Here is a 24,710-nt window from a genome sequence, read left to right on the forward strand (position 1 = left end):
GCACCTAATTCCTATACGGCTTAGTAAAGTGAGCATGGGACCGCAGCATGAGGACTCCTGCAATCTAGCCCCAGTAGGCCCCAGGCATAATATTCACCTCTCCATGCCTCAATTTCCCCTAGTAAATTGGATAATAATGAGATCTATTAGCACTGTCATGTTACATCACATGTGTGGCAAGTGACTCATTACACGCAATGCTCCCAGCACATACGGAAACAGAGAGGGGTCAGGCAGCATCAGGCTCATCCTGGCGTGATGCCTGTCTGCAGTCACGGTGGCTTTCTGTCTATCTCTCGCCTTCTCCCTCATCCCATGTCCCACAGCTTTTGCCCCCTGTCCCAGGGAAGGAAGCGCCTGGTCCCTGGGAGGAGAGGCGTGGCTTCTTCCCAGGCGGGACCCAGCGGGCTTTTGGTGCCGGGGCTCATGCCAGGAGCTTCTCTGCTCACACCCCTATGCCACCGTCACACACCACCCGTCTCCGACGTGCTTACTGTGCCATGATCGGGTCCCGTGGGAAGTGACAACTCCAGCAGCTATGGGGAGATGTGGGGTGTGCTCCTGCTTGAGGGCGAGGGCACGACTTGCCCCATAGCGAAGGATTAGGGGATGCTGGTATAGGTAGCTCAGCAAAGAGGAGATTAAAGAACGCCTCGATAAGAGGGCTATAAATACCTAGGTTGGAAATAAAGCAGAGCTAATGAGCTGCTGAGCGCAGAGAACAAAGTTACAGCAAATCCAAAGGCAAACAAATAAACGCTCAGCGGAGAGCTCATTTTTAACACAGGGCTTGCTTTGCAGCAGTCGGCAGAGGCCAGGGCTGGATTTACCATCAGGGCTATTTTTATCTCAGGTGTCAACGCTTCTTCGAAAGAAATACCACCTTTGAGGTAAAAGCTATTTTGGGGATGCCCTGGGTTACACACCAGAGGTCAGAAGAGATGGTTGCCCTGACCCTTAGTTCTTCTAATCTGGGAGCTGTGAGATGTATCTCTTAATCTCTCTTTTAAAATCCCAGGGCCAATGAAACTCAGGCTAACGACTAGTAGAGCTGTGCTTACACAGCCCAGCACCACCAATTATTTCTAGCCCTTGCTAATTCTCCAGCAGCTCTCAGCGTGATGAAATAGTATTTCAAGGTATCTATTTTGAGAATATATTTTGTCCAAACAAGTGCTCTTGGAGAACCACTATAATAGTCATGATTGGCAGTACTGCTGGAGCAGCCTGTGACACAGAGTGATCTCTCTGTCTTGCTTGAAATCTGTTTTTATATATTTATTTTAGCACCCACATGCACATAGCAAGACTGATCTGGAAAGGATCAGGCAGCACACCATGGGTCATAATATCCAGGATTATTTATTTCACTCTTGCAAAGAAATGAGACTGAAAATCCAGAAAGCAGGGCCGGGTGTAAGCCCATGCGGCATTCGGCTTTCATGCTGGGCAGCAGCCGCTCTGTCTGGTTCATACTCAGGCCTGAGCCCGTGTAACAGCCTTTGAGTTTCACCCCTAACTCCTAGAGAGTGGATTTCTTATTTCACTGTGCTTGATGTTATTAAAAAATAGGGAGACTTTCATTTGCAGAGACAGGGAGGGCTGCTCATGTAGAATCATTCCCATAACAAATGTTTTGGAGGGTTTTGTGGTATCCATAAGGGATTCGACAGCTTAACATTCCTCTTCCAAATTCTCTGAGCAATTCAAGTCTCCCAAGCTCTAAACGTGAGCGTGGCTGCGGCTGCTGGCGCTGGATCCCAGATGGTGGGGATCACTGCCCCGCCATTTATCCCCAGTATATCACCGCAGCATTGCACTGCAAGGACCCAAAGGCCAGGACCAAGATCCACAAATGTGCACAGATGTTTGTAAAACCAACTTTTACTAGAGGAAGGGAGAGCGCTCACTGCGTCCCTGTGCCAGGGGTGTGCTGCAGCCCTGCTCCACAGCCCCAGCAGGACCCAGCTCCCAGCATGGCCAAGCCACACTCAGGGGCATGAGGACTGCGTTTCGGGTTTCACTTGCTGGAGCTGGGCTCGCTGACGGCAGGAACCTCGCTGACACTCCTGCGAATGGTGGCACCCCACCATAGATGCCATACATGCATATATACATACATATGTTATATACACACACATGCATATTTATGTATAAGTGTATGCATGTGCACACATCTATAAATATATACATTAATATATGCACATGCATAGACATATACATATAGACACATACATACATATACACACACGTATATATACACATATACATGAAGAATCATAGAGTAGTTTGGGTTGGAAGGGACCTCTAAAGGTCATCTCATTCAACTCCCTGCAATGAGCAGGGACACCTTTAACTGGATCAGGTTGCTCAGAGGGCAACAGACCCTGCTAAAAAGTTTGTTCCCGTCTTTCTTACAGGCCCCGTTTAAGCACTGGAAGGCTGCTATAAGGTCTCCCTGGAGACCTCTCTTTTCCAGGCTGAACAGCCTCAACTCTCTCCGCCTTTCCTCATAGGAGAGGTGCTCCAGCCCTCGGATCATTTTTGTGGCCCTTCTCTGGACCCGCTATATATGTGTATATACATATGCACATACACAAACGTACACATATGTGTACATACATACACACATACACATATGTACACATACAGGCATATACACACAAAAATATGCAAATATATATACATACATACACATGTATATATACATATATACACACATATATGTGTGTGTGTATGTCATGGAATCCTAGAATGGTTTGGGTTGGAAGGGATTATACTTTATAGATTATCTAGTTCCAAGGATTATACTTTATATTACCTTATAGATTATCTAGTTCCACCCCCCCTGCCATGAGCAGGGACAGTTTCCACTAGACCAGGTTGCTCAGAGCTCCATCCAGCCTGGCCTTGAACACTTCTAGGGAGGGGGCAGCCACAGCTTCTCTGGGCAACCTGTTCCAGTGCCTTGCTACCCTCATAGTGAAGAATTTCTTCCTTATATCTAATCTAAACCTGCCCTCTTTCAGTTTACAGCCTTTACCCCTCGTCCTCTCACACGTGCATGCTCGGGGTATGCGTGCGTGTGTATATACACTCCCCCCCCACACACACGCACCCATACAGGTGTGCCTACAAGCCGCAGCTCCCCGTCTAAGATGGCGGCACTACAAGTCCCGTCATGCCCCGGGGCGGGGGCGGGGCACGGTGAGGCGCGGCGCCCCGCTCCCGCCCCGCCCCCGCCCCGCCCCCGCCGGTGGGGTGCGCGAGCGCGCGGCGGCTGCCGACCCAGAGGGCGGGTGGTGTGGCGAGGCGCGGAGGCGGGGGTTGTTGTGAGGGCGGCGGAGCCGGCGTCGATCGGGTTGTTCTCTCCGGCCGCTTCTCGGCAGCTGCCGCCGCTTACCCGGCCTGTCGCTCGCAGCGCCGGCCCGCCGGAGCGCGCGGGGGCGGGGGGGAAGCGCAGTGCTGCGGAGACTCCTTCCCCTCTCGCCCAGCCGGGGCTGTCGCCCGCTGTGCGGCCGTGAGGAGACGGCGGAGAAGGCTGAGGCTGCCCCTTCCTCTTCCCCTCGTTCCCGGCCTCCCCCCGCCGCCTCGGGGAGCTGCGACTGCCGGCGTGAGGTGCCTCTTCCGCCTGCTTTCCTTCCTCCCTGGGGTGAGTATCGCACCTGTCGCGACAGAGCCCCATCCGCACCCCCGCATCGGGAGGAGGGAGGCGGGCGGGGGGCCTGCCCGGGGGCTGCGCGCTTCCTGGGGCTGCTCCCCCACATTACCCGCCGCCCTGCGCGCTTTGTGCTGCGCCTCCGCAGGGCTGCCTTTTTGTTGCTGGTTTTAAAATAATTCTCTATTTTTTTTCTTTTCCGGGGGTTTGGGGAGTTTGCTGGGGTTTTTTGTGTGCCTTTTTTTTTTTTTTTGGTCTTTTTTTTTTTCCTTCCCACCCACCCGGAGTTGGCGGAGCCCCGCTCCGGGGCTGGATGTGCTGGGGAAGCTCTTTGTCATGGAGCGGCTGCCGAGCCGCCTGCCCTCGGGAAAAACACCGCTTATGAAAAATACAGGAAAAAAAAAAAAAAGTCGTTCAATATTTGGCCTCCGAGGTTTTTTTGAATTCCGGGGGGTGGGTTTTTTTGCAGTGGCGGTGTTTTGGGTTTTTTTGTTTTGTTTCGGGGAGGAAAGAGTCCCCCTGAAGTCCAGGCTCCATTTGCGCAGCCTCCTGTGCCGGAGCGTTGAATGGGAGCAGCACGCAGGAGGGTGAAAACAAAACAAAGGGGGGTTTTGTTTTGCCGTTGTTAACCTGCAAATTCTTTCTGGGGAAGCTTGCTGCTTCCCTCCCCCCCCAGCTCTTCGAAATTTGATGTTGTTTTCCTCTGGAAGAATCCAGACACGCAGTAGATAAGTTGTGTCTTTTTAATTTTAAGCTTCTTGGAGGAATTGCAGGGTTTCTCTCCGGTATCCTCAGCCTTGGCTCTTTTGTGAGCAGCCTGCCATCCAGCGCAACTTTCGTCGGGTTTTTCTTTTCACTTTTTTTTTTTCTGTGCATATTTAAATAATGCGGTTTCAGAGCTAATGGCAGGGGGATATTTCTGCCTGTAACAGCCATTGAGAAGATTTTTAAAAGGCAGGGGAGAGGAGCGGTGGTTGTGTTTTCAGCTGAATAATTTTTGCCTCTTAAAGAGGATATTGTAAATTATTATATTTTTATACTGAAAGATTTTTTCTTTTTTTCTGTTTTTGTTTTAACTGCCACTTCAAAAACTGCAGCTATTTCATCTCTGCAAGATGCAGCTTCTAGAATACATGCAAGCAAAAAGCAGTCCAGCTGTAATGCTCATGTTTCTGGCCTTAGCTTTTAAAGGCCACCCATTTGTTTTTGCTGGGGACTCCTCTGCCTTGAAAACACACTGCCTGGCGAGTAAAATTACAAAGCATTTCAGCTAGTCAGAGCTGGTGTTTCGGCATCCGAGGGACGATGGGTTTATTTTTTCCATTTTGAACATATGTGGGGGGTGGGGATAGAGCTGGGGGAAAAAACCAGGCCATTTCCGGTTTCTGTTCAGCAGCTTTTCATATAATTTTTTTTTTACAAAGAAGCAGCCGGATGACCTGTTGATGGTATGTCTTCTGTCAGTTTTTATTCCGAAAGGCGCCGATAGGTTAGTGGAGATGAAAGTTTCAGCCGAACAGGCTAGCCAGATTTTCCTTTGCATGTGTTGTCGTGCGGTCCGTGTGGCTTTGTAATGTTTTAAGCTGACAATTTTGGAGTGAGTAATGTTGTGCCAAAGTTCAGATGTCTGCATGGGACACTTCCCCCTTCTCCTGTCCCCCGCCCTCTTTCCTCCCAAGAAAAAACCCAGTTTGTAGAAAATTGAGCACTCCTTGTGTGGAAATTAGACCCTTGTGTGCTGCCGCATAAGCTAAGTGTCCTAACTCCTTTTGAAGTCAGATGAATGGCCGGGCAGGAAGCTTTAAGAAGGCTTTTTAGTTCTACACAGGCACCTACTGGGTACCTTAAGTTTAAACGTGTCCTATTGCAAATGAATTAAACGTATAGGAGCACCTATGTTATGCTGAGTATAGCCTTGTGAAGTGTGCCTAATGAATGTTTCTGTTCTTACTAAACACTGAAATGTATTTCTCAACACAGCAGGTTGCCGTGCTAGTGTTCATCTTGGAAATTAAAATTTTGAGTAACTGCTAGTATTTCAGTTAAAGCAGAACTTGGATATTAGTATAAAGTTTGTCTACTATAACCATTTTGTATTCTGGTATCAGTACTGTTTTCTGTTAAGAAACTAGGTGTGGAAAACGGGATCCTTTCACTTCAGGATTTATAGCTAGCGACTGTGTGTTTGTGGATGCAAAATACAGCATCATCTCGTTAGAGCCAGTGGTATTTAAAACTCTTGTTCACTTGGAAGGAACTAATTACAAGTATATTTTGATACAAAGTGTCTTCTCAGACAGGAACTCTGGAGTACAGGAAAGCAGAAAACCCAAAGCTGTTTGTAGATGCTAATCCATGCCCTGAGCTAAAAAAGGAAGAATGAGGGTGTTTCATGAGAAATCAAAGTCACCTTTAAGTGCATACTTGTAAGCAAAATTACACAGTTGATTAGGAATTCCTGCAGGATGCCAAAAATTTGAGGTACTTGTTGCTAGCTGGTCACTGTGTGCCTTGCTGGTTAGATTTAAAAGTTTTGGCTGTAGGTGGCATCGGGAGGAAAAAGTCCAGCTCTTTTGCTTCCCAGATGTTGGTTCCTTAATCTCCAGACTCACAGGCATGCTGAGAAGCTGTCAAAGGAAGTGGCAGCAAAGAGATGGTATAGAAAGTAGGTCGAGTGCTGTTAAATACTGCTGAGAGAGTATCAGTGGAAAAAAGTAAGCATGTTTCCATCAGATCTGGTTTCTGTTTCCTTTCAGTCTGCCGGTTGACAGGATGCACCCAGTAAATCTCATGCTCCTACTGTAGTCCCCTGGTTCCACTGAAATTAGTATTGCATCGCCAGTTGGGCCCAGTTAGTCTGGCTGGATGGAAAGATTCATGGGGAAGAAGGTAGAACAGCAATTTAGTTCTGATCCTGTGAGGTACAAATTGTGTCAGTTGGGCAAAGCTGAAGTGGCTCCGTGTCTCCCAGGAGGCTGTGGGCAGCTCATGGGATGGATTTCCCTCTGCCGCTGTCGGCTCTCCACAGGGAGGCTGGAGGTGGGCTGGAGCAGTACGGTAGCATCGTGGTGTGTTCTTTGTGGCCTTAATGTTTTGCAGTAGATGTGGCAATAATTAGTCATAAGTGATTCTGAGTGTTTCTTGTATGGAATGTTTGAATTGATTTGATGTATTCAAGAACATGCCTTCCAGGTTAAAAAAGAACAAAGTTCTTTGGCAAGCTGGAAAAGAAAGCAAGCTCTGCCTTGTTGCTGCTTTCTCCTAAAAGCAGTAAAAACTATTGACAATAACTTGATTCGCAGAAAAAAATACAGCCTTGCATTATTAATATGTTCTTTTCCAAGTATCCTGTATTTATATTGATTTGAAAAAGATCTTGCTTCAAGTAGGAAGAGATGCTTGGACGCTTTGCAGGAATGCACAGCTAATTGGCTACCTAGGTGAGCCCTGTGCCGTGGACTTCTTTTGCTGACCTTGTCATGTGATTTGGAGCACCAAATGCTACTAGTCGCTCAAAATGAATAACCCTGTAGTCACAGATGGATGTAAAATAGTTGACTGGAATCTGCAGGCTCTACATGAAAAGTCTGTTGTCCTCTGCTGGCACTCCGTGCTCAAGGTAGATGGTCATCAATACCAGTCTTGCTTCGGCAGTGTCTCCTGGCTGGCGTACTAGGTGTGAGTGCTGTGAAGGTGGTGTTTTGGGACATCGGCTCAAGTGTGAACTAAGCAGCAGCTTGTTTGATTCACGCTCAATGCAGCACTTGGGTTGAAGTGTTTGGTTAAAAATTTCATGGTATCCACTGGTCTCTGCCGTGCAGGGACACAGTTCAGTTCATGAATAGGTAATAAAAGTAAATCTGCTGACATTAGTTCTTAATCCAGTCAGCTGCCACCTATAGTACATACTTATGTAAATGCTTCATTTTAGGCTCAAATCTCATGTACTCCAGAGCAGAGTGGACTGAACCTGGCAGGGTATTTCTGGCTGTGGTTTGAGGATTGGGAGTGTGCTGTGATTTTACTGTCCTAGTTGAAGGTATGTGGCAGCTGTCAGAGTAGGAGCAGTCAAAAGCTCTTACTCTGGCCCCATAATTATGTTGCTGTTGGGAAGAGGATTCATTCGATTCACACTCATGTTGCAATACTTTCTTTGTTCACCACTAGAGTTATGTTATGGAAGATTTTGGATATGTGTCATGCTGGCTCGAAACGCTCTTATCTCCCTTGGTGTTGGCTATACAGCTATGTCAACCAGATGTTTTTCTGTGCTGACCCTGTTTGTAGCAGATTAATTGTGTAAATGTGTTTTTAGAAGAGGGAAAGCATTCCTTTTGGGAGAAGTTTTTTTCAATAGTGCAGAGATGTTTGGGCCAGAGGGGTACTGGTCTGGCTCTACTAGATAGGGTTGGGAACGTTTGTGTTGGGGGGAGCAATTGCACCATCTACTAGACAAAAGTTAATCAGTGTCCTAGATGTAGGCAGGCTTTTGCTGATAGAGTGCTTTTGTCAGCCTGTTAGTTTACATATTCGGTATTCAGGGAGATAAGCGAGGTGATTTTGGCAGAAAAGCTTTTGTTGCTGAAATACTGCATTTCCATTTGTGGTTCTGTAACATTTGCTATAGTGGCTGAGGCTCTGTGTTGTAGACAAGCCTATAGCATAACACAGATATAGACAGCAAGGAAGGTAGGAAAAAGCTGAAGTTAAATAGACGTAAAGAAGTGATCTACAGAATGTAATTTTTACAATTATTGGGATAATTGATAATATGAATAACTACTAGAGAATGCTGTTTTGTGGGTTGATTGGGGCTTTGAGTGAATGGGTTATATCAAAAAATATTTTGTAGATGCTTGCAAGATATGGGATTGCAACAAGTTGATTAAGATTCTCTGGAGGATAGTTTATTGGAGCTAAGGCTTGAAGAGAAGATGGGAAGAAAACCCAACCAAAACACCAAAAAAACCCCCAGAAAAACAATAACCAAAACACAAAACCCTGCCTAGCCAAAATTGTCTTTAAGTAGATCACTGTCGGTGGATTTTTTGCTTCCATTGCCAGTTGATTCATCTGCCTGAATGTACTTAACTGCATGTATTTCAAGCATGCAGTATTTCTGCAACTATATAACCCTTTGGGCTTCATTACAAACATACTCTTTCCTGAGCTGGGATATCTGTTTTCCTTGCTTCCTGGGCTAGGTGGGGGATAGAGATCAAATTTGAAAGGACTAACTTGTCTTCTGTTAGGAAGACTGTTAAGATTTGCAGTTGGTGTTGGTAGAGCTCAAGGCCTGCAGGAGTTTCTGGAGACATAGTGAGAGCAAACTTAGTGATCTGATTTGAGCCTCTTTCCCTGTACCGCTTGCCTCTGAAGTGCTCCTTGTCTGACAGTTTGTCTGAATGGAGTAGCGAGCAACTGGGATGTAGTAGCTGTTGAATTAGTTTTCCCTCCCTTCTACAAGCTTGTCCTCTAGGATGGTAACCCTTTAGCCTGGGTAAACAACATGAATGTCTTGGGTCAGAGCCAAAGTCGCATCTCTGGGTTAGATCTAGCTTGAAACATTTCCACCCAGCTGGTCGTCCTTGCCCAAGGAGTGATCAGCAGTGGCTGGGGCAACACATGAAGCACCTAGGTGGAACCGTGGGCTTTACATATGGGAACTAGTGTGCCTATGTAGCCTGCACGTATGGCCCCCTTAACCATCGAGTCCACTGGGACACTGTAAGACAGTATTAAACTAGTAGCAAAATTAGGCTTAGGGTTACATGTGTTTGTAGTTCCCTTTCTTAAGACCATCCCTCTCTGGTTACAGCTTTACCCCAAAGTGCATGGTTTCCTTGCCCTCAATTCCTTCTGCTGTTAGTGGTCGAGGAGTATTAAATAGTAAAGACTTGTCTTTAAAATCTTACAAACTTGAGTACTTCATCTGTATTTTCTTTGTCCTGAGGCAAATTATTAATGATGAAATTTGTCCCTGAAGGACTCCTACTAAGAAAGGCTCCTCTTCTTAAGTGTTAAAATATATACTGAGATTTTTGTCTGATGCTACCTTGATACCCTTTCCACTTATCTGAAGCAGCTGTAGTTCAGTACAATATTTTTACAAGAGTAGATACTGCCTTAAATGTGCTTTAATACAAGATTCAACTGGGAAAATAAGTAGTGGTTCTTTTGTCATATCATGTAGCTGAACTATTTATTTGGTATGAGGTTAGGGGAAAAAATCCAAAATGCATCACACATGGAGGCTTACTATAAAGTAATTCACTTCCTTTTAAAGAACTTGTTGCTCGTTTTCCTTCTGTAATGCACCTCTTGGGATAAGCTGCTAATTCTAAAAATATGTTAGTTCCACCATTTCCCACTAATATATTTTTCTTTGTTTAGCTTTGGTTTGCTTTTTCCCTGAGCCACTTTAAATACTCCGAGGAATGCTCAACATGGAAGAAGATAAATTCATGTAGCTATTTGAGTTGCTGTATGTAAAGGCTAGCGGAAGATGACTTTGAACTTCTGTTCTACAGTGAAATAGAGTACAGGGGCCTCAACCGTTACCTAATGTCTCAGGTAGGGTATCCGCTTCCTCTTGGATCTGGCTGCTTTCTGCTGGGAAAGCACTATGTTTGAATTTAGGGAAGAAAATGTAACATGCTACTAAGGATGTCAAAATCTTCTGATAGAAATCGGGAGAGTCCCTCGTGTATAGGAAACCGGAGTTGTTGACTACTCATGTGTGGGAAACCAGAGTTATGGACAGTTCAGTCAATATTGTTATTTCCATCTTCATGATCAAACCTCAATGGTGATTCAGTTTCAGGTTTAGGAATGCTGCTTTCAGAACTCCACACAAAGCAATATGATGCCCACAAGTAGTGTGAGTGCACTGCTGTCCGTGCATGGCTTCCTTAAACTAGATATGCTGTAGTATAATCTGTCTTCTGTGCTTGAGTGGCAGGTGCCCCAATCTTAGCCCTCGCACACAACCTAGGCTTGAATGGCCAACGCAGATGAGGCTGGTAAACTTGGTCTACAGAGAAGGAGGAATATTGCTTGCTGTACACTGGTTAAAGATTTGGTATGTTCAAATGCCTGCATGCTTTTGTCGTCTTTTTCTGCTTTAAAAGAAAGAATTAAAACCACAGGTAGAGACCATCTATATTTTTACCCAGAAAATGTTTCCAGCTTGTTCTTGCCTTCTATAGAGGTTCTGTTGTAATATTTTAGCAGTGTATTTTTAATCTTAGTAGTGATGATCAGAACTTGAATAGTTAAGGTGGGAGAAGATAACAATCAAACAGTAAAACATGTTGTAGTGGTAACACTTAACTTAAACACCTGCAGTTTGTGTGTGTTAGGGGGATATTTGTTTCATGTACCTTCAGCAAAGGGCTGGGAGAGATCCAGCTCAAATTCCCTGAAGTTTATGGAGGTAATCAGTTAAAACTGCTTCTCAACAGGGAAAAGATTTAAACCTTTTTCTCAGTTTTTCAGATAGGTAATGCAGAGAATCAGAAGGCCCAAATGTAAGCTCTTAGGTGTCTCATTTGTTCTTTTTCTTGCGTGATAATGTTTAAGGAAATTTGTGGTGATAGTGCTGGACACTTTAGGTGAGGACTGCTTGTCTTGTCCAGTCTGCTGTCCCTGCACCTCTTAGAGTTAAACCATTATATGTTTTTTTGTATATATGTAAAACATATGTATAAAAACATATATGTGTAACTGTGCACTTCATACCCTGGGATTAGCAGACCAAGTTTAAGACAAATTATGTTGTAATGCACATTAGTCTGAATACAGTTCGTCACCCCTTTATGCTTAGATTACTTTCACAGCCCAGTCATCTCCTCTTGATTCGTGTGGTAAGTGGATCCATCATACTGTATCTTTGTTCTTGGATTTTTATTTTTTTTAAATAAGGTAATAAGAATGCTGCTGACAGCTCACATTCAGTTGTTCTGGCATTCATTTGGTGCTGTACGTGGTGGATGTGAAATATCACTCCAGCAGAACTTTCCTTTTGGTGCAGCATGAACTGTTGCCTGTTGGTTAAGTTTTCTGTAAGCTACTCAAGGCTGTTACAGAGGGCTAGAGTGTACTGTGGAGAGGGTGGCAGCTGGGTGATTTTTTTTCTTTTGTTTTTTAAAAGTGATGCATTATTCTGTTGAGGCGGTCAGCCACCTGCTGAAGCTGAGGAACTCAACCTGATCTTGCAAACAGATAAATGCATGAGTGGCTTTTATTTTTATCCTTTTTTTTCTTGCGTACGTGCATATTTTTACAGTCAGTACTGTGGCCAGTGTATTAGCTTTTTCTGAGGCTTTCTGAGCAGCAGATGTGAACATCGAGTAGGTCTTTACCTCTCACTGCTGACTGAGAGAAGCTAGGATGCTGTAGTAAAATGTGGGGGCTTACAAGCTACTTAGCTGCAGAAACTGCTTTTGGATTTCTATGCCAATGTATACACACTATTTAATTTTTTTCTCTCATTTAAATAATTATTCTTGTTTCACTGTTCTGTGAGATATGCATAGTCAGCAAGGGAAACTCCTGCCTCTAGAGGGAAAGTGTTACAAGCATTTTTCCTGCAGTCTTTCACTTACTGCAACTTTGGGGAGGAGCTTATTTAAATTGCCAGTTCTTAATGGGAGCAGAGATAGGAGCCTGATCCAAAAGATGAGGGAAGAGTTAACCTTTACCTTAAACCCAGGAGGGACCTGTCACATGGAGAAGTGAAGAGCTTATTTATCATGTCAGTAAGCATGTGTAGAAAGTGTCTGATGTCTTTCAGTCTTTCAGAGTCTACAAGAGCAAGTATTGTAGGCCTGCTGCTGGTATTTTATAGCTATTAATGAGGAGTAGCGATCAGATTTATCTGGTCCTTTTATTGTTGTGTATTTCAAAACCTCAGTCATCAAGAAATAGCAGTTTTAAAGATCCAGATAGTGCTTGGCTTATGTGTAGAGTGAGATGGCATAAGATGTTTTTTGCTCTTTGCCTTGCTCTGGTCAGATGTCAAGTGTGACAGTGTCTGTTTCCTCTCCACTTGCTCTCCAATTTCCCAAGGCCAGGCTGGGGCTGCAATCCTGTGCCAGCGCCTCGTACTGGCCTTAAAGACAGGAGGGGTGTGTTACCTCCTGAATCGCTGGAAGATATGGTGAAGGACATGTAATAATCTCAGAAGACCTAACAAAACTGGAATGGTGCGCCAGTCTCCTGTTTAGTTAGGAGCTCAGTGTATGGGAAGTGGTGGGGAGAGAAACGTGTGCTGGCATGATGGATGATGTCTCCAAAGCCCCAGATGGGTGTTAGGCTTGTTTTCCACTTTTTTGTCCTTATTTTGACAAAGGTAAGGAACTTACAGGTGTGTTGATGCTTAATTTGCTAATGTTTGGAGGCTGCTACAGGAATGCAAATTAGTATTCAGTTACTAATGAAATCTTGCTCTGCTCTGAGGCAAGTAAACTAATGAAGTACCAAGAAATGTGAAGGTGGATGAAAAAATAGTGCAGTGTGAGTTCCCTGAGTTCACGTTCCCCGTTTCTTTTTTCTGCTTTCACTGTGTCAGATGTTTAGAAGTATGTGTCAGTGGGACCAAGGACCGGGTACAGAACTTGTCTGAGACACAAGCCTGATGTTAAGGAGGAAAGCACGGTGATTTGGAATATGGGGAGGTATAACATCTGTTTGTAACCTTTGTCGAAAGTGGAACAGATTATAAAATGACAAATACTGATTCTCTGCCAATCGACATATGCTCGATTCAGTATTGCACAAAGCACACCAATTAGGTTTAGTACAAATGTTCCCTCAGAAAGATCACCTTGATTTAATTTTTTTTCAGATGCATAAAGTAGAAATGGTCTGAGGCTCTCTGTTTGTTCTTGAAAGACTAAGTGCTGTATTTCTAGCTCTTGGCAGACATTGTCCACAAGTACTTCATGTTCCATTGGGCTTATGCCAAATTTAATGTACTGTGTGTACTGAAAGCATCAAAACCAGACTCATTTTAATTTTAGATTTTACAGCTACCATTATTGATTTTTCTTAGCCAATCTGTTATCGTTATTATTTCTTTTCCCTGCAGGAATTTGGGGAAGGATCTTGACAATCTTTATTTGTGTGGCTAGGGACTGTTATGTGAGTGAGAGCTGTAGATCAGACATCTCTGCAGTGGCCAGACTCTCCATTTATAGAAGCTAAATCAGCACACTGAATTATATGTGAACTCCTGCCTTTAATACCGACTGCTATGCTGTGGCTAAGGATAGTGTTATAAACAAAGTCCATCAACTATTTTTCAAGAAACTTGAATTTGATAAAAATCTGAGATGGGAAAAGACTACGGCAATCAGCTAAACATAGCAAAAATTGTGAACTTTCATTTTGCAGTGTTTGTATGAATAGACGTCTGCCTGTAAGACCTTGGACTCCAAAGAGACAAAAAGGGGAAGAGGCAGGGGAGAGAAACAGAGCACAAGTAGGGGTTACAGTAGGTAGACAAACAGAGGAAGGAAGTAACTGAGGGAGAGAATAGGGTATGGTGCAAAACAGCCAACTGAGGTGGGTCAGAGCGTTCATAATGCTACAGTCGTCAGGTCTGCTGATCCCTGCCTGACAGCTGTGTCTGCTGGCCTCATATTTTGGCTGTTCGTCTTTTATTTTCAACCCTCAGGCCCAAGTAGTTGTGCATAAGCATGGCTTCTGGCCAGGTGGCTCATAGCCCTCAGAGTGGAGCAGGATTCCCTTCCATTGTGCTGGTGCGGAAGAGGTTGGCACTCATTGGAGCCTGCTTTTTTCCCCCTCTGCCTCCCTCACTCTGTCTGCTGAGCCTCCTGTTATTAAATAACTGTTTTGGTTTCTGCTTTGCAACTTTAACTTCTGCTAGTGTTGCTAGAGTAAAGTTGCTCAGCTCTTCAAAGACATGCATCTAAGTGAGGAAGAGAGGCACCTCTTGGTACGGAGAGATTTTAAATCCCAAGGATTTCTGCACTTGCTATTAGTAGCCATTGTAATCGAAGTATGTGGGAATTCCTAGTTAGACTTCATTGTAAGCTTAACCACGGTACTCAGCATTTTTTGTTAGGCCTAACTGTTTATGCTGAAGGATTGAGCATGGTTTTAAATCTAACTTCAGTTCTCCAGTCCTCAGCTATAGTTTATAGTTCAGACTTTACTCCATCTTAAGGACAGTGATTAGTCTTCAGAAGCATTACTTAAGCTTCGATAGTCTTCGGATACTATCCCACAGTCTTCAGAGTTTTGTTTCCTTCACCTGTCTTTTCATTCCAACTTAGCACATGTGCTGGAATCTCTGTTGGGGCCTGTTCAATTTTTGCAGTTTGTTTGCCAAGCAGAAGATGCTTTCAGAGCATGCAACCAAATGACTAATTTGGAAGAATTATTGGCAGAAGAGTTTTTGCAGCCAGACCTAAAGATGTGTTAATGCTGGTATACCCCAAGTTTTATTGTGGCAACTAGTTATAGAAGTAACTTGCATTAATGTTAGCAGACAACCTGTGCCTCATTTTTGCCTCTCAAAAGTGTTTTGGTAATTTTTATCTTGGTGTCATTCCTCGTAAGAAGAGTTGGTGCTACATCATGCTGCAGAACTGAGTAGACTAACAGTGCTTGTCTTCATCTCGAGTTGTCCCAAGTCCTTGACCCCCAAGCACAGCAAAAACAGTAATAGAAAAATTGTCATGTGGAGAAATGTACAGGAAATTACTAAACTTGGTGAAAACAGAATAGAGGGTTGTTGCAAGTGTTCTTTTGTAACAGACAGAATTTGAAATTTTTAGTTTATTGCTGTTACTGTGCTTGTTTTCCAGCTTCATTTTCAAATATCCTTCATATAAGCTTAGTATTAACTCAGTATGCATGCTAATAAGATTATTGCTGTACTAAGCTGTCTTTTGCTGATGAATGTAGCTTTTGTTACCTAAAGGAACAAATAAGTTGAATAGGAGAGTGAGTATAAAGAAAACAAAATTATCTCCAAAGTTAAGAATAGGAGTATTTATGTTCCCTTGTTTTTTCAAGATTGAACACAGCTTTTAAGTACTGCTCAGGAACAAACTATTTCCTGTCATCTCACTATTAATTAGTCTACACATTTAAAAATACATAATCTTGCTCTTTTTCTGGAAATTAACACAAAGTCCATTACATGAAAAATGATTCCAGCTCTCTGTTCCTGTCGTGTGTTCAGGTGCACGCACAGAACCTAGTAAATCAAATTGAGGAACTGATCATGGCGTGAATCTGTGGACACCATAAAAACCTTATGTCGTTTAAATGCAGGGTAACAGGCAGGACTGCTGCTTTTTGCAGGCAATGGTATTTTATGCTGCCTTAAAATTGTTTAACCACAGAATGTGCTCCTGTCCTGCTGTATGTTAGTGGTAACAACTAAGTGCAGGTGTTTCTGCAGGTCATGAGACTAAGTGATAAATAATAGTTCTGTGCTGCAGTGCTTCTGTCTTTGCATGCAAAGCTCATGCCTCTGGACTAGTGGCCAGGTTTGTCAATGAATAGAACAATTTATTTTGGAAGGGAACTCCGGAGATGATCTGGTCCAGCTTGCCCTACTCAAAGTAGTTTGACGTTAAAGCCATCTTTTTCATCCCTTTATTTTGCATGATCTTGAGTAGCATACAGGCAAGGTGTCTGCTGATAATACTTGTCTGATGCCTACCTGCAACTGTCAGTCTTCTGTAAATGTAAAACTTAAACTTACCCTGTATAATTCCAGAACATTTTTTTAAGTTTCACTAAACCTGGAGCATGCCAAAACCACCTGACTGGTAACTGAACTCCTTGAATAATTTTGAACAACTGAGTATTTGCGTTCTTCTGCACTAGGAATATTGATTGGACACAGAAATATGTGCTGTGTTCAAACACATGTTATTCATGCTTTTCTCAAAATGCATTTATTCCAGTAGACACTGAGCCAACGTTGATAAACTTCTACGAAACCGTTCTTTGCAGTGGGTGTGAGCAACAGATAGACTTCCCACCTCTGTCTCTCCCAGCTGACAGTTTTTGATTGGTGATGCTACCTGTTTGGTGCCAATGTGGATGGGGCTTAACCATATGGTCTTGCTCTCGCTTTCTCTCGCAGTGTTGAAAAATGTTGTCCTGTCTGCACTAGCAGCTAACTGATCTGAACCCATTGTTGACAGCCACCATCATCAACAGGTCATTTTCCCTCTGCAAGCGTGGCTTTTGATTATGTATCGTAAATCCAAGTGGAAGTGCGGTTACAATCTCACAGTTCTTGGACATGGTGAGTTTACATCTACACAGCTGCTCTAAGAGAACAAACTTTTCTACTTGCACCTGAACTTCTCTATACGAAAAATTTGAAAATTCAGTAACTACTTCTAAAATTCCCTTAAAATAGACCTTTTATGTACCTCTTTAAGATTTTGATTGAGATTAGTTGCAAGAAGTACAAGCGTAGAACAATACAAACTATTAGTATTGTCTTGATGTTAATGTCCATAATGGTATTTGTTCTCTAAACATTATCTTTTTCTAAAGTAAGTGAAGAGAGAATGCTGGAAGTGGTTTATCGGTCAGCAACTCTCTACAGCAATTACCCCCAGCTTGTGTAAAGCTGCAGATTATTTTATTAGAGAGATGGCTGCTAAGCTGTACCAAAGTGTACTTTCACACTCCCCAAATCTGGATTTCTACTGAAGGTTGTTTTCAGGGGCTCTGATCTGATGTAATTTTCACAGCCTGCTGAGAGTGATGCCTGCTCCCTCTCATCTCACCGGCCTGCACACATAGCCTCCCCTCCCCAGATCTGAGTTGTACAGCCCTGCACCCTTCTTTGCTCCAGACCTGCTGACTGGACTTTGTCCATGAGCTGGCTTTTCTCACTAACCCAAGAGAAACAAATTCAATGACAGGTGTTTTCTGAGACGTTCAAGGAGCTGTGTCTTAAATTTTGTCGTTAGACTGACTGTATACCCTTCTGATGTGGTAGGCTTAAAATTCTTGCATTGCTTTCTGTAGCTTTGTGAAAGTATCTATGGCTTGTTCTTTTTCCTTAGCCCTCTGAGTGGAGGACAACAGCTGCTGCCTCCTCTTGCTATTGCTTGCACCAAAGTAATCATGTGGTGGTGTGCAAACATCAACTTTTCCTTGCTTGCACTAGTTTTCATACTAAGTTAATGCTAGTGAAATTGAGACTACAATGGGTGTGATTAATAGTGAGAAGACTTTTGGCATATAACTTCAAAAGTGTTTACAGTTTTATTTTACATCTCGGGACTTGAGCAAATAGGCATGAGATGCTAATCATAATAATGTTTTTCATGATCAAGGATATCAGTACTTCAGTGGCTGCTATTTTTGTTTAAACTGCCGAAGTCCTAAAACCGGTTATGAGCAGTCAGTATTGGTGGTTAACAGCCTGCAACATTTCAAGTGTAGAAGACTCCACTTCATTATTTATTTCTCAGGAGTGTGCTGACTTGAATTCATGCTGCATGTTTCTTTTAGTTTCTGATTAGCTGTATGTTCCACTGTGCCTCTGGCTTTTCTGTCAAGTTTCTATCATGAGTGAATTCTTATTTCAAAATTACTCAATTCTGTCAGTGTATTTCAAGGTGAAGCTCAACAAATAGTACAGTATGGTCTGGAGCTTTAATAGTAGCGTAGCTGTTAGAGCTTTGTTTTATGAGGTCAAGAGTCTCATCTGTTAGGAAGGAATTTCTATCTAATGAAATATGGTGGGTCAGAGAGGATTTACTGCATTCAAGCACTTGTGTGTAAGCCAAAATACTTGCAACAAAATCTTGGTAAGAGTGTAATTCCTTAAGAGTTGTGGAACACAGTTGACGCTGGTGGCTTGAGAAGCTGGAAGGTGCTTGGTGTTTGAGTGCTTCATCTCTTCAGACAAACTCTACACAACTTAAACACTATAACTGACATTGAGCATTGTCTCTGACAGCACTGTAATTATTTTGAATGTCTGGGGCTTATCCAAAATCAGTGGTGAATTAAATTATGTGTCCAGCCCAGATCTGCTCTAGTAGAGTCTTGCTTAGGTACACTGATAGTGATCTTGCTTATGCTGGTTAATTCAGTTGGCTTCAATGCAGTTGAATCCTTACTTGCACCTGCTTAACTGGGCTCGGGTATAAGGTTTGGCGAGGTGACCTGGTGGATGAACATAAACTGAATTTGGACTTTAGTTTCTTCTTCTTGCTAAGTATGCTTTTACTTTTTGGTTTTGCACAGTATGCCTAGAAACAAAGTCCTGCTGCTCAGTACAATTGATCATCTGTTAAACAGATGAGCTACAAACCTCAGTTTTATTTTTGTAAAACATTGTGAAGGCTTAATATAATAATAAAAAGAGAGCGAGAACCCAGTCTGTTGCCACATTACTGTGCCAGGAAAGAATCCTTCCTCCCTGACCAGTTCCTTAGCTATTCCAGCCATGGTATGATGTAGTTTTATTTTTTAACAATGGCTTTATTTAGATTATCCTTCTAAATAATGGTTTTGGCACGCTTTAAAAAGATACTTAAGGAAGAGGATCTTGTTGCAGTATTGCAACCTGGGCTAAACTTACAGGCTGCAAATATTTCTTTGTTATTTATTTAATCAGAGATTCTTCATTTGTGCCACAGTAAAAATAATCTTTGGAGCATGTTGAATTTGCAGGCAGTTGTCTGAAAGGCCGAAGTTTTGTCAAAGGATGCAGTCTTCTGTATGCTGGAGCCATTTCAGATTATTATTATTATTTGCGTTTCTGGTCAGAAAGAGAGTCCATGTTGCTTCTGATTAACAAGAAAGCTTTTCTTATTATCTTTGATTTCAGTTGGCTGCCACTTCACTGCGAGTTTTGATTGTAATGTTTCAGTGCCCCTTTGTGTTAGGTCTTCTGCTATATTTGCTTAACTTTTGTGTTCTGGACCTTTATTTTTGCAGGTAAAGATAAGTCTTGCTGCTTCAGTTTATGCAGCTATAGTGGTATTGTTTTGGGACTGGGGACTTCAGCCTTTCTTTTTCTTTCCGATTTTTACATTTTAGGTAGACTTCTGTATCAGAAGTTAAGGAATAAACACCATGCTGTAACTTTGGGAAGCACAGATATTTAAATCTGTTAATAAAAAATTGGTAGGTAACATGATGTTGGGACAAATCACATTTAATGTGACTGTATTAACCTTTTCATTTTGCTGAGTGAGGGAGGGAAGTTGACTTCAAAAGACAGGTCTAGATACCAAAAGGAGATGAGTAATTCCTGAACTTGCACACCTTAATGTTAGTTGATCCTGTTCTTAAAGGAAGGACCTAGGATAAGTACAAACACAGTTACTCCTGTGGTTGGACTTTTGCAAATCCCAGTACAGCAAATAAGAGTATGCTTAGTTTTAATACCAGAAGCAGTAAAAAATAGTGCACTCTAGCAAAACTAGGAATGTAGTTATTCCCAGGAGTGGTGCTTTGCTCCACAGGCGCTGCGCTCTGGAGCTGAGCTCTAACCCATGGTTCTCATTGGGCCAGTTTTGAGACTGAAATTTTGTGTGAACAGTTGTGCTCCTGCGCTTTGGTTGTGGTGTTTGTATCCTTCTCTTAAATATGTTTTTTAAAAAAAACTTTGAATAATTCTTTATTTGGTTATCATTTCTAATATGACACAGGTACTATAACTTTGTTAGATTTTTAAATATGATGGAAATTATATAGCTGTATATCTGGTCACAGATTGGTTTTAAAGTGGAGACTTTTTTTGGAGGATAGTTTTTTTTGTTTGCCTGTTTTGGCATTTTTACTTGGGTTTGGGTTTTTTTCTCTGAAATTAAAATGAAGTGCTTCTAGCCAGGAAAAAAGCTTCAGTCAGCTTGGAAGTGGTGACTAAAAGTAAAATGCTTCACCTGAGAAACTAATAAAATTATTGGAGCTGATAACACTCTTCATTAAGTTGGTTTAGTAATGCTTGATAGCATTGATAGCATTTGAGTTGTTTGGTGCTGCTGATCTTGCATCATTTGTCCTAGCAGTTGTGTTTACAGACAAGGAGTAAGCATTATAAAAGAGGCTAGAGGAGGGCAAGCTTGTGACAGGGCTGTATTTGTGTAGTTTAGAGTTTATTTTGGGGACGCATAGTTCTCACACTTCCATCACTGAAATGCCAAAAGTACAGAATGACTTCAGAGTTTTAAGGAGTTTAAGTACAACAGTGGCTGTGAAGCCAGAGAAGGTATTTTTTCCTTTATGTTTAAAGGATGTGTATTCTGCATCTGGTATTGAAGTTGCTGAAGTGAGACTGAGCATGCTTGAAAACTTGTTTTTGAAATTCTGAAGGAAAAACATACCACTAAGTTGCATTGTGGCAGTACATGCTGCTAAGGCAGCAGCTTGCCTGTTAGTGGTCTCTGCTGATCAGCCTGACAAACTTATAGCCTTTGTCTCACTCACCCAACACTTCATAAACTCATTCTGGTTGTTTAGCATCAAATTGGCTACGATGACTTTACCATATTGGTAGTCCTTCAGTTTATTTGGTATGTCTGTTGTATGTATGTATGTTAATTACTTGAATGGGCTTGCTTAAATGTTTTCTTTACTTAGAATTTTCGTTGGTCCGGGAGCTTGAAAGTGGTCAGACATCTCTGGTGAGTCTGGGCAGTAGCTGCTTGGCATGTGCCAACTGGGTTGCCTGTGGCTGTTCATACCCTCTGCAGCTGTATGGTGTTCGGATGACAAGAGACGTTCTTAAGCAGGAGGGTAACTAATGACAAGCAGCAAATTGAATGTGAGCAGGACTTCTACAAACCTTTGTGGATGTGTGTAAACAAGGCAGCACTGTGCTCAGTATGAGCAGCTGTTAGTAATTTGGAGAAATGTTCCTAAACGGTGTCAGTTGTGAGAGGGCTGGTCTACCCCTAAAAACTTGCAAAGATTACTTGTGAACAGCCAGATTTCTTGAAATTAATCAGTCTGCACTGAACAGCTGACTAAAAAAGGGCAAGGGAAACAGCTCCTCCATACTAGATTATTACTGTTAACTTTGCTATACTAGAAAAACAGCACTTAAGGTTTCCATGGTATGCAAAGGTGTACTTGAAGATGCCCAAATAGTAGTCTATTGGTAGTCTGTACGGATATCTGCAGTGCACACCATGGGTTAAAGTGGAGGCTTCTCTCAACTTCTTTCTCAAGATTCAGAAGGGAAGAGGCCTGTATTATATTAACCAGTCACTTTGGTTAATAAATAAGTGTGTGCTGTAAATCATGTGAAATTCATTTCAGAACCATGTGAAGTACTACTGTGTTCTGAATCGTCTGGTACCATTTAAAAATTACTTAGTCATGGTGCTGTCAAAACTGCAACTTTTTGTGGCTATATGCTCTTCTCGGTATATTTGCACAACAGTGTTTCCTGTTTCCTGAATGGAAAAATTTTTCCATTTGGGAGAAAACGAGTAATTCTTTACGGCTTAAAGCCTGCCTTTCAGTGCATACAGGTACAAAGTGCAAAGCCAAGGTAATTGCTAGAATTGAGTTTGCAAGTGTTAAGATACTTTTGCATTTACCTTTGCATGTCAGAGGAATGCCTGAAATGGGAGAGACACATAGATTTTCTTTGATGCATGTGCTAACTCACTTCTAGCTCAATCTGTAACTGCTCAGATACACTTGATTTTGAGGCTTCTTCAGATAACTTTGAAATATGTGCTGGTGTTTACAGAGAGCCAGAGTCCTAGCCAGGATTCTTCTTTTTCAGAAGAAATTATTGAGGTCTTTTGCTTGAGAACATTGTGTGGGAAATAAGTAAACTTGCTTTTACTGCGTTGGATGATGAGAGCTACTCTGAATTTGTGCCCATAAATTTCAGTTTTGGGAATCATATCAATTTCTAGGCCAAATCTTGAAGGTTTCCATTCAGACAGAGTTCTGTTGAGTTTGGTGGATCAAGGAAAAACGTAATTTTTTTTGTCTTGAGGAGCACTTTCCTCACTGGTAGAATTAGTAAGAGTCAGATTGCTGCCTTGCTAATGTAATTTCGTTAGGATTAGTGACATGGCTTAACACTGTTGAAAATCTGAGGGCAGTCTATGAAAGTACCAGCTGAATGTTTTAATGCTGCCTAGAAATGGGTGCACGCTTTGACTCTCGCTGGAAAAGTGCTCTGCCACAGTATCCCCATACTCTAGCAATTTAAAGTGACTTTTGTCTTCATATGCTAGATTTCTGTCTGATTTTTCTTCCCTCAGTGACGTATCCTGAGAGGACAAAAAGCAATACAGATTCTGGAGAGCCTGGTTATTTTAAAAAACAAGCATACTGCTATCTTGGTACAAAAATACCTTTGGGTGTTTTTCAAAAATCTTATCTTATATGACCCAGACACTTGAAAATATTTTTTCGTCTGAGTTCTTCTGGTCGTAACTGAAGACTATTCTAACTTAAAAAAAAGTTGCCATATTCAGCTAGATACCTTCTCATATTTGAAGGTAACATTTTTCTGTATACATAGCAAATTGAAAACTTAGTGATGCCTTGAAAACTTCCAACTATAAGTCAAATGTTATACATAACGATTTCCTTAGCTCTTAACTAAAACTGAACCATATGGTCAGTCCAAAGTCCCTTGGTCCCTCTAGAAGTAGTTTAGCTTCGTCTCCGTGGTTGAGGTATTTGATCCTTGGCTTTATTAGGTAAGAATATATTTGGCACAGTAATGCCAAATGTTGCATGTGATAAGAGCCAAGAGTACTTACCAGGTCTCTCCTTGTACCTATAAACAAGAAAATGGATTCCTGTCTCACTAAGGAGTAAAGTTTAGGGATGGCATCCCTAGCACTGGTTTCTTACTACTCTTTGGGAATTACCTTTTTGTTGTTATGTGTTAGTGCCTGCAAAGAGGTAAAGGAAAAGTGCAACTGCCTGTTTATTTTTATAAGCAGCAAACCTCTTATCCCAATTGGATTAGAAGCGTAGGAAGTAAAGTGTTGCTTCTCTCTAGATACGCTAAATCATGCATTGCCTGTGGGATTATAAAGGAAGCAAAAAGATACAATCGAATAGCATGGGATTTTTTTCTCTGAGCCGTAACAAGCTGGGAACAGGTAGGTGATCTAGCAGGAAGAGGTGGAGGAGATACTTGAACTTTATCCTGTTTGAATTGCTGGCTGTAGGAGGCAATGAACATGGAAACTTAAGTGTGCGAAAAGTTAGTTTTGTGTTTCTGTATAAATAAAAGTTGTATTAGCATAAAAGCTGGTTCACCTTACTCATTAAGAGACAACTTTTAATGTATCTGGAGATATTTCAGTAGATCTCTATTAGAAAAATACTGCATATGCAAAGTAATTAATTCTTGTTCTCTTCAGTTGTTGCCTGAAGTAACCTTTGTTCTGTACCTGAGCTCATATAACACTATTTAAAATATTCCAAAAAAGACATGCTTGAATGTCAGAAATACAGGAAAATGAGTTGCTAAACCAGCCGTTTATGTACAGGGCTGTAATACATCCTATCAGGCCACTATAAAAACCTGACGCTTGGCTTGCAGAGAGTAGGCAGACCTCTGACAGCTATCCGGAGGTATGTAGGTCGTATGCTTTTATATGCAAATACTGGAGGTTGTACATTTAGAAAGGGCCAGGTTTTGTACCTTATGTAATAGACTGTCCAAATTTTGGAGTTAAGAGGAGTATGGTAAGACGGTACATTTATTAGCAGTGACTTACAAAATATTCAGGTGTGAACTACAGACTTGTGACATTCACATGCAGAGGTGAGGAGAGCAGTGTGGAGGTTACCCAGCTCTTTTTTTTACTGGAATTGCAAATGAACTACAGTTGAAATGGTGAGTGTCAAGAGTGTTGTAACAGTGTGGTGGGGAATTTAAGATAAAGCAGAGGGAAACTCTATTGGATAAACTTTGCTTTTGCGCTTCATGAGCTCTCCGAGTGAAAAGGTACTTGCCTTGTTTTAAGATACCCATTTGTGTGATGTGAGAGTTGAATAGAAACTGTACTTGGATCATTTTTAAACTTTGTCCCTCGTAAGA

The 24,710-nt window shown here is 42.2% G+C and overlaps 1 protein-coding gene across 3 annotated transcripts in view; it reads left to right on the forward strand.

Annotated features, from left to right (window-relative positions):
- The first annotated feature begins 3,564 nt into the window (after window positions 1-3,564).
- Window positions 3,565-24,710, forward strand: part of PELI1 (pellino E3 ubiquitin protein ligase 1) — a 45,483-nt gene continuing 24,337 nt past the window's right edge. The window contains exons 1-2 of one of the 3 annotated variants that reach the window (XM_075413332.1): window positions 3,565-3,652; window positions 16,788-16,952. In XM_075413332.1, the coding sequence (XP_075269447.1) occupies window positions 16,898-16,952 (55 nt within the window). In that variant the 5' untranslated portion in view covers window positions 3,565-3,652; window positions 16,788-16,897. Of the gene's footprint in view, window positions 3,653-5,042; window positions 5,107-16,787; window positions 16,953-24,710 lie in introns of those variants that run through there. The other 2 variants (XM_075413334.1, XM_075413336.1) reach the window with 2 other exon arrangements.

This window comes from Opisthocomus hoazin, chromosome 2 (assembly GCF_030867145.1).
Source record: "Opisthocomus hoazin isolate bOpiHoa1 chromosome 2, bOpiHoa1.hap1, whole genome shotgun sequence".
Lineage (NCBI taxonomy): Eukaryota > Metazoa > Chordata > Aves > Opisthocomiformes > Opisthocomidae > Opisthocomus > Opisthocomus hoazin.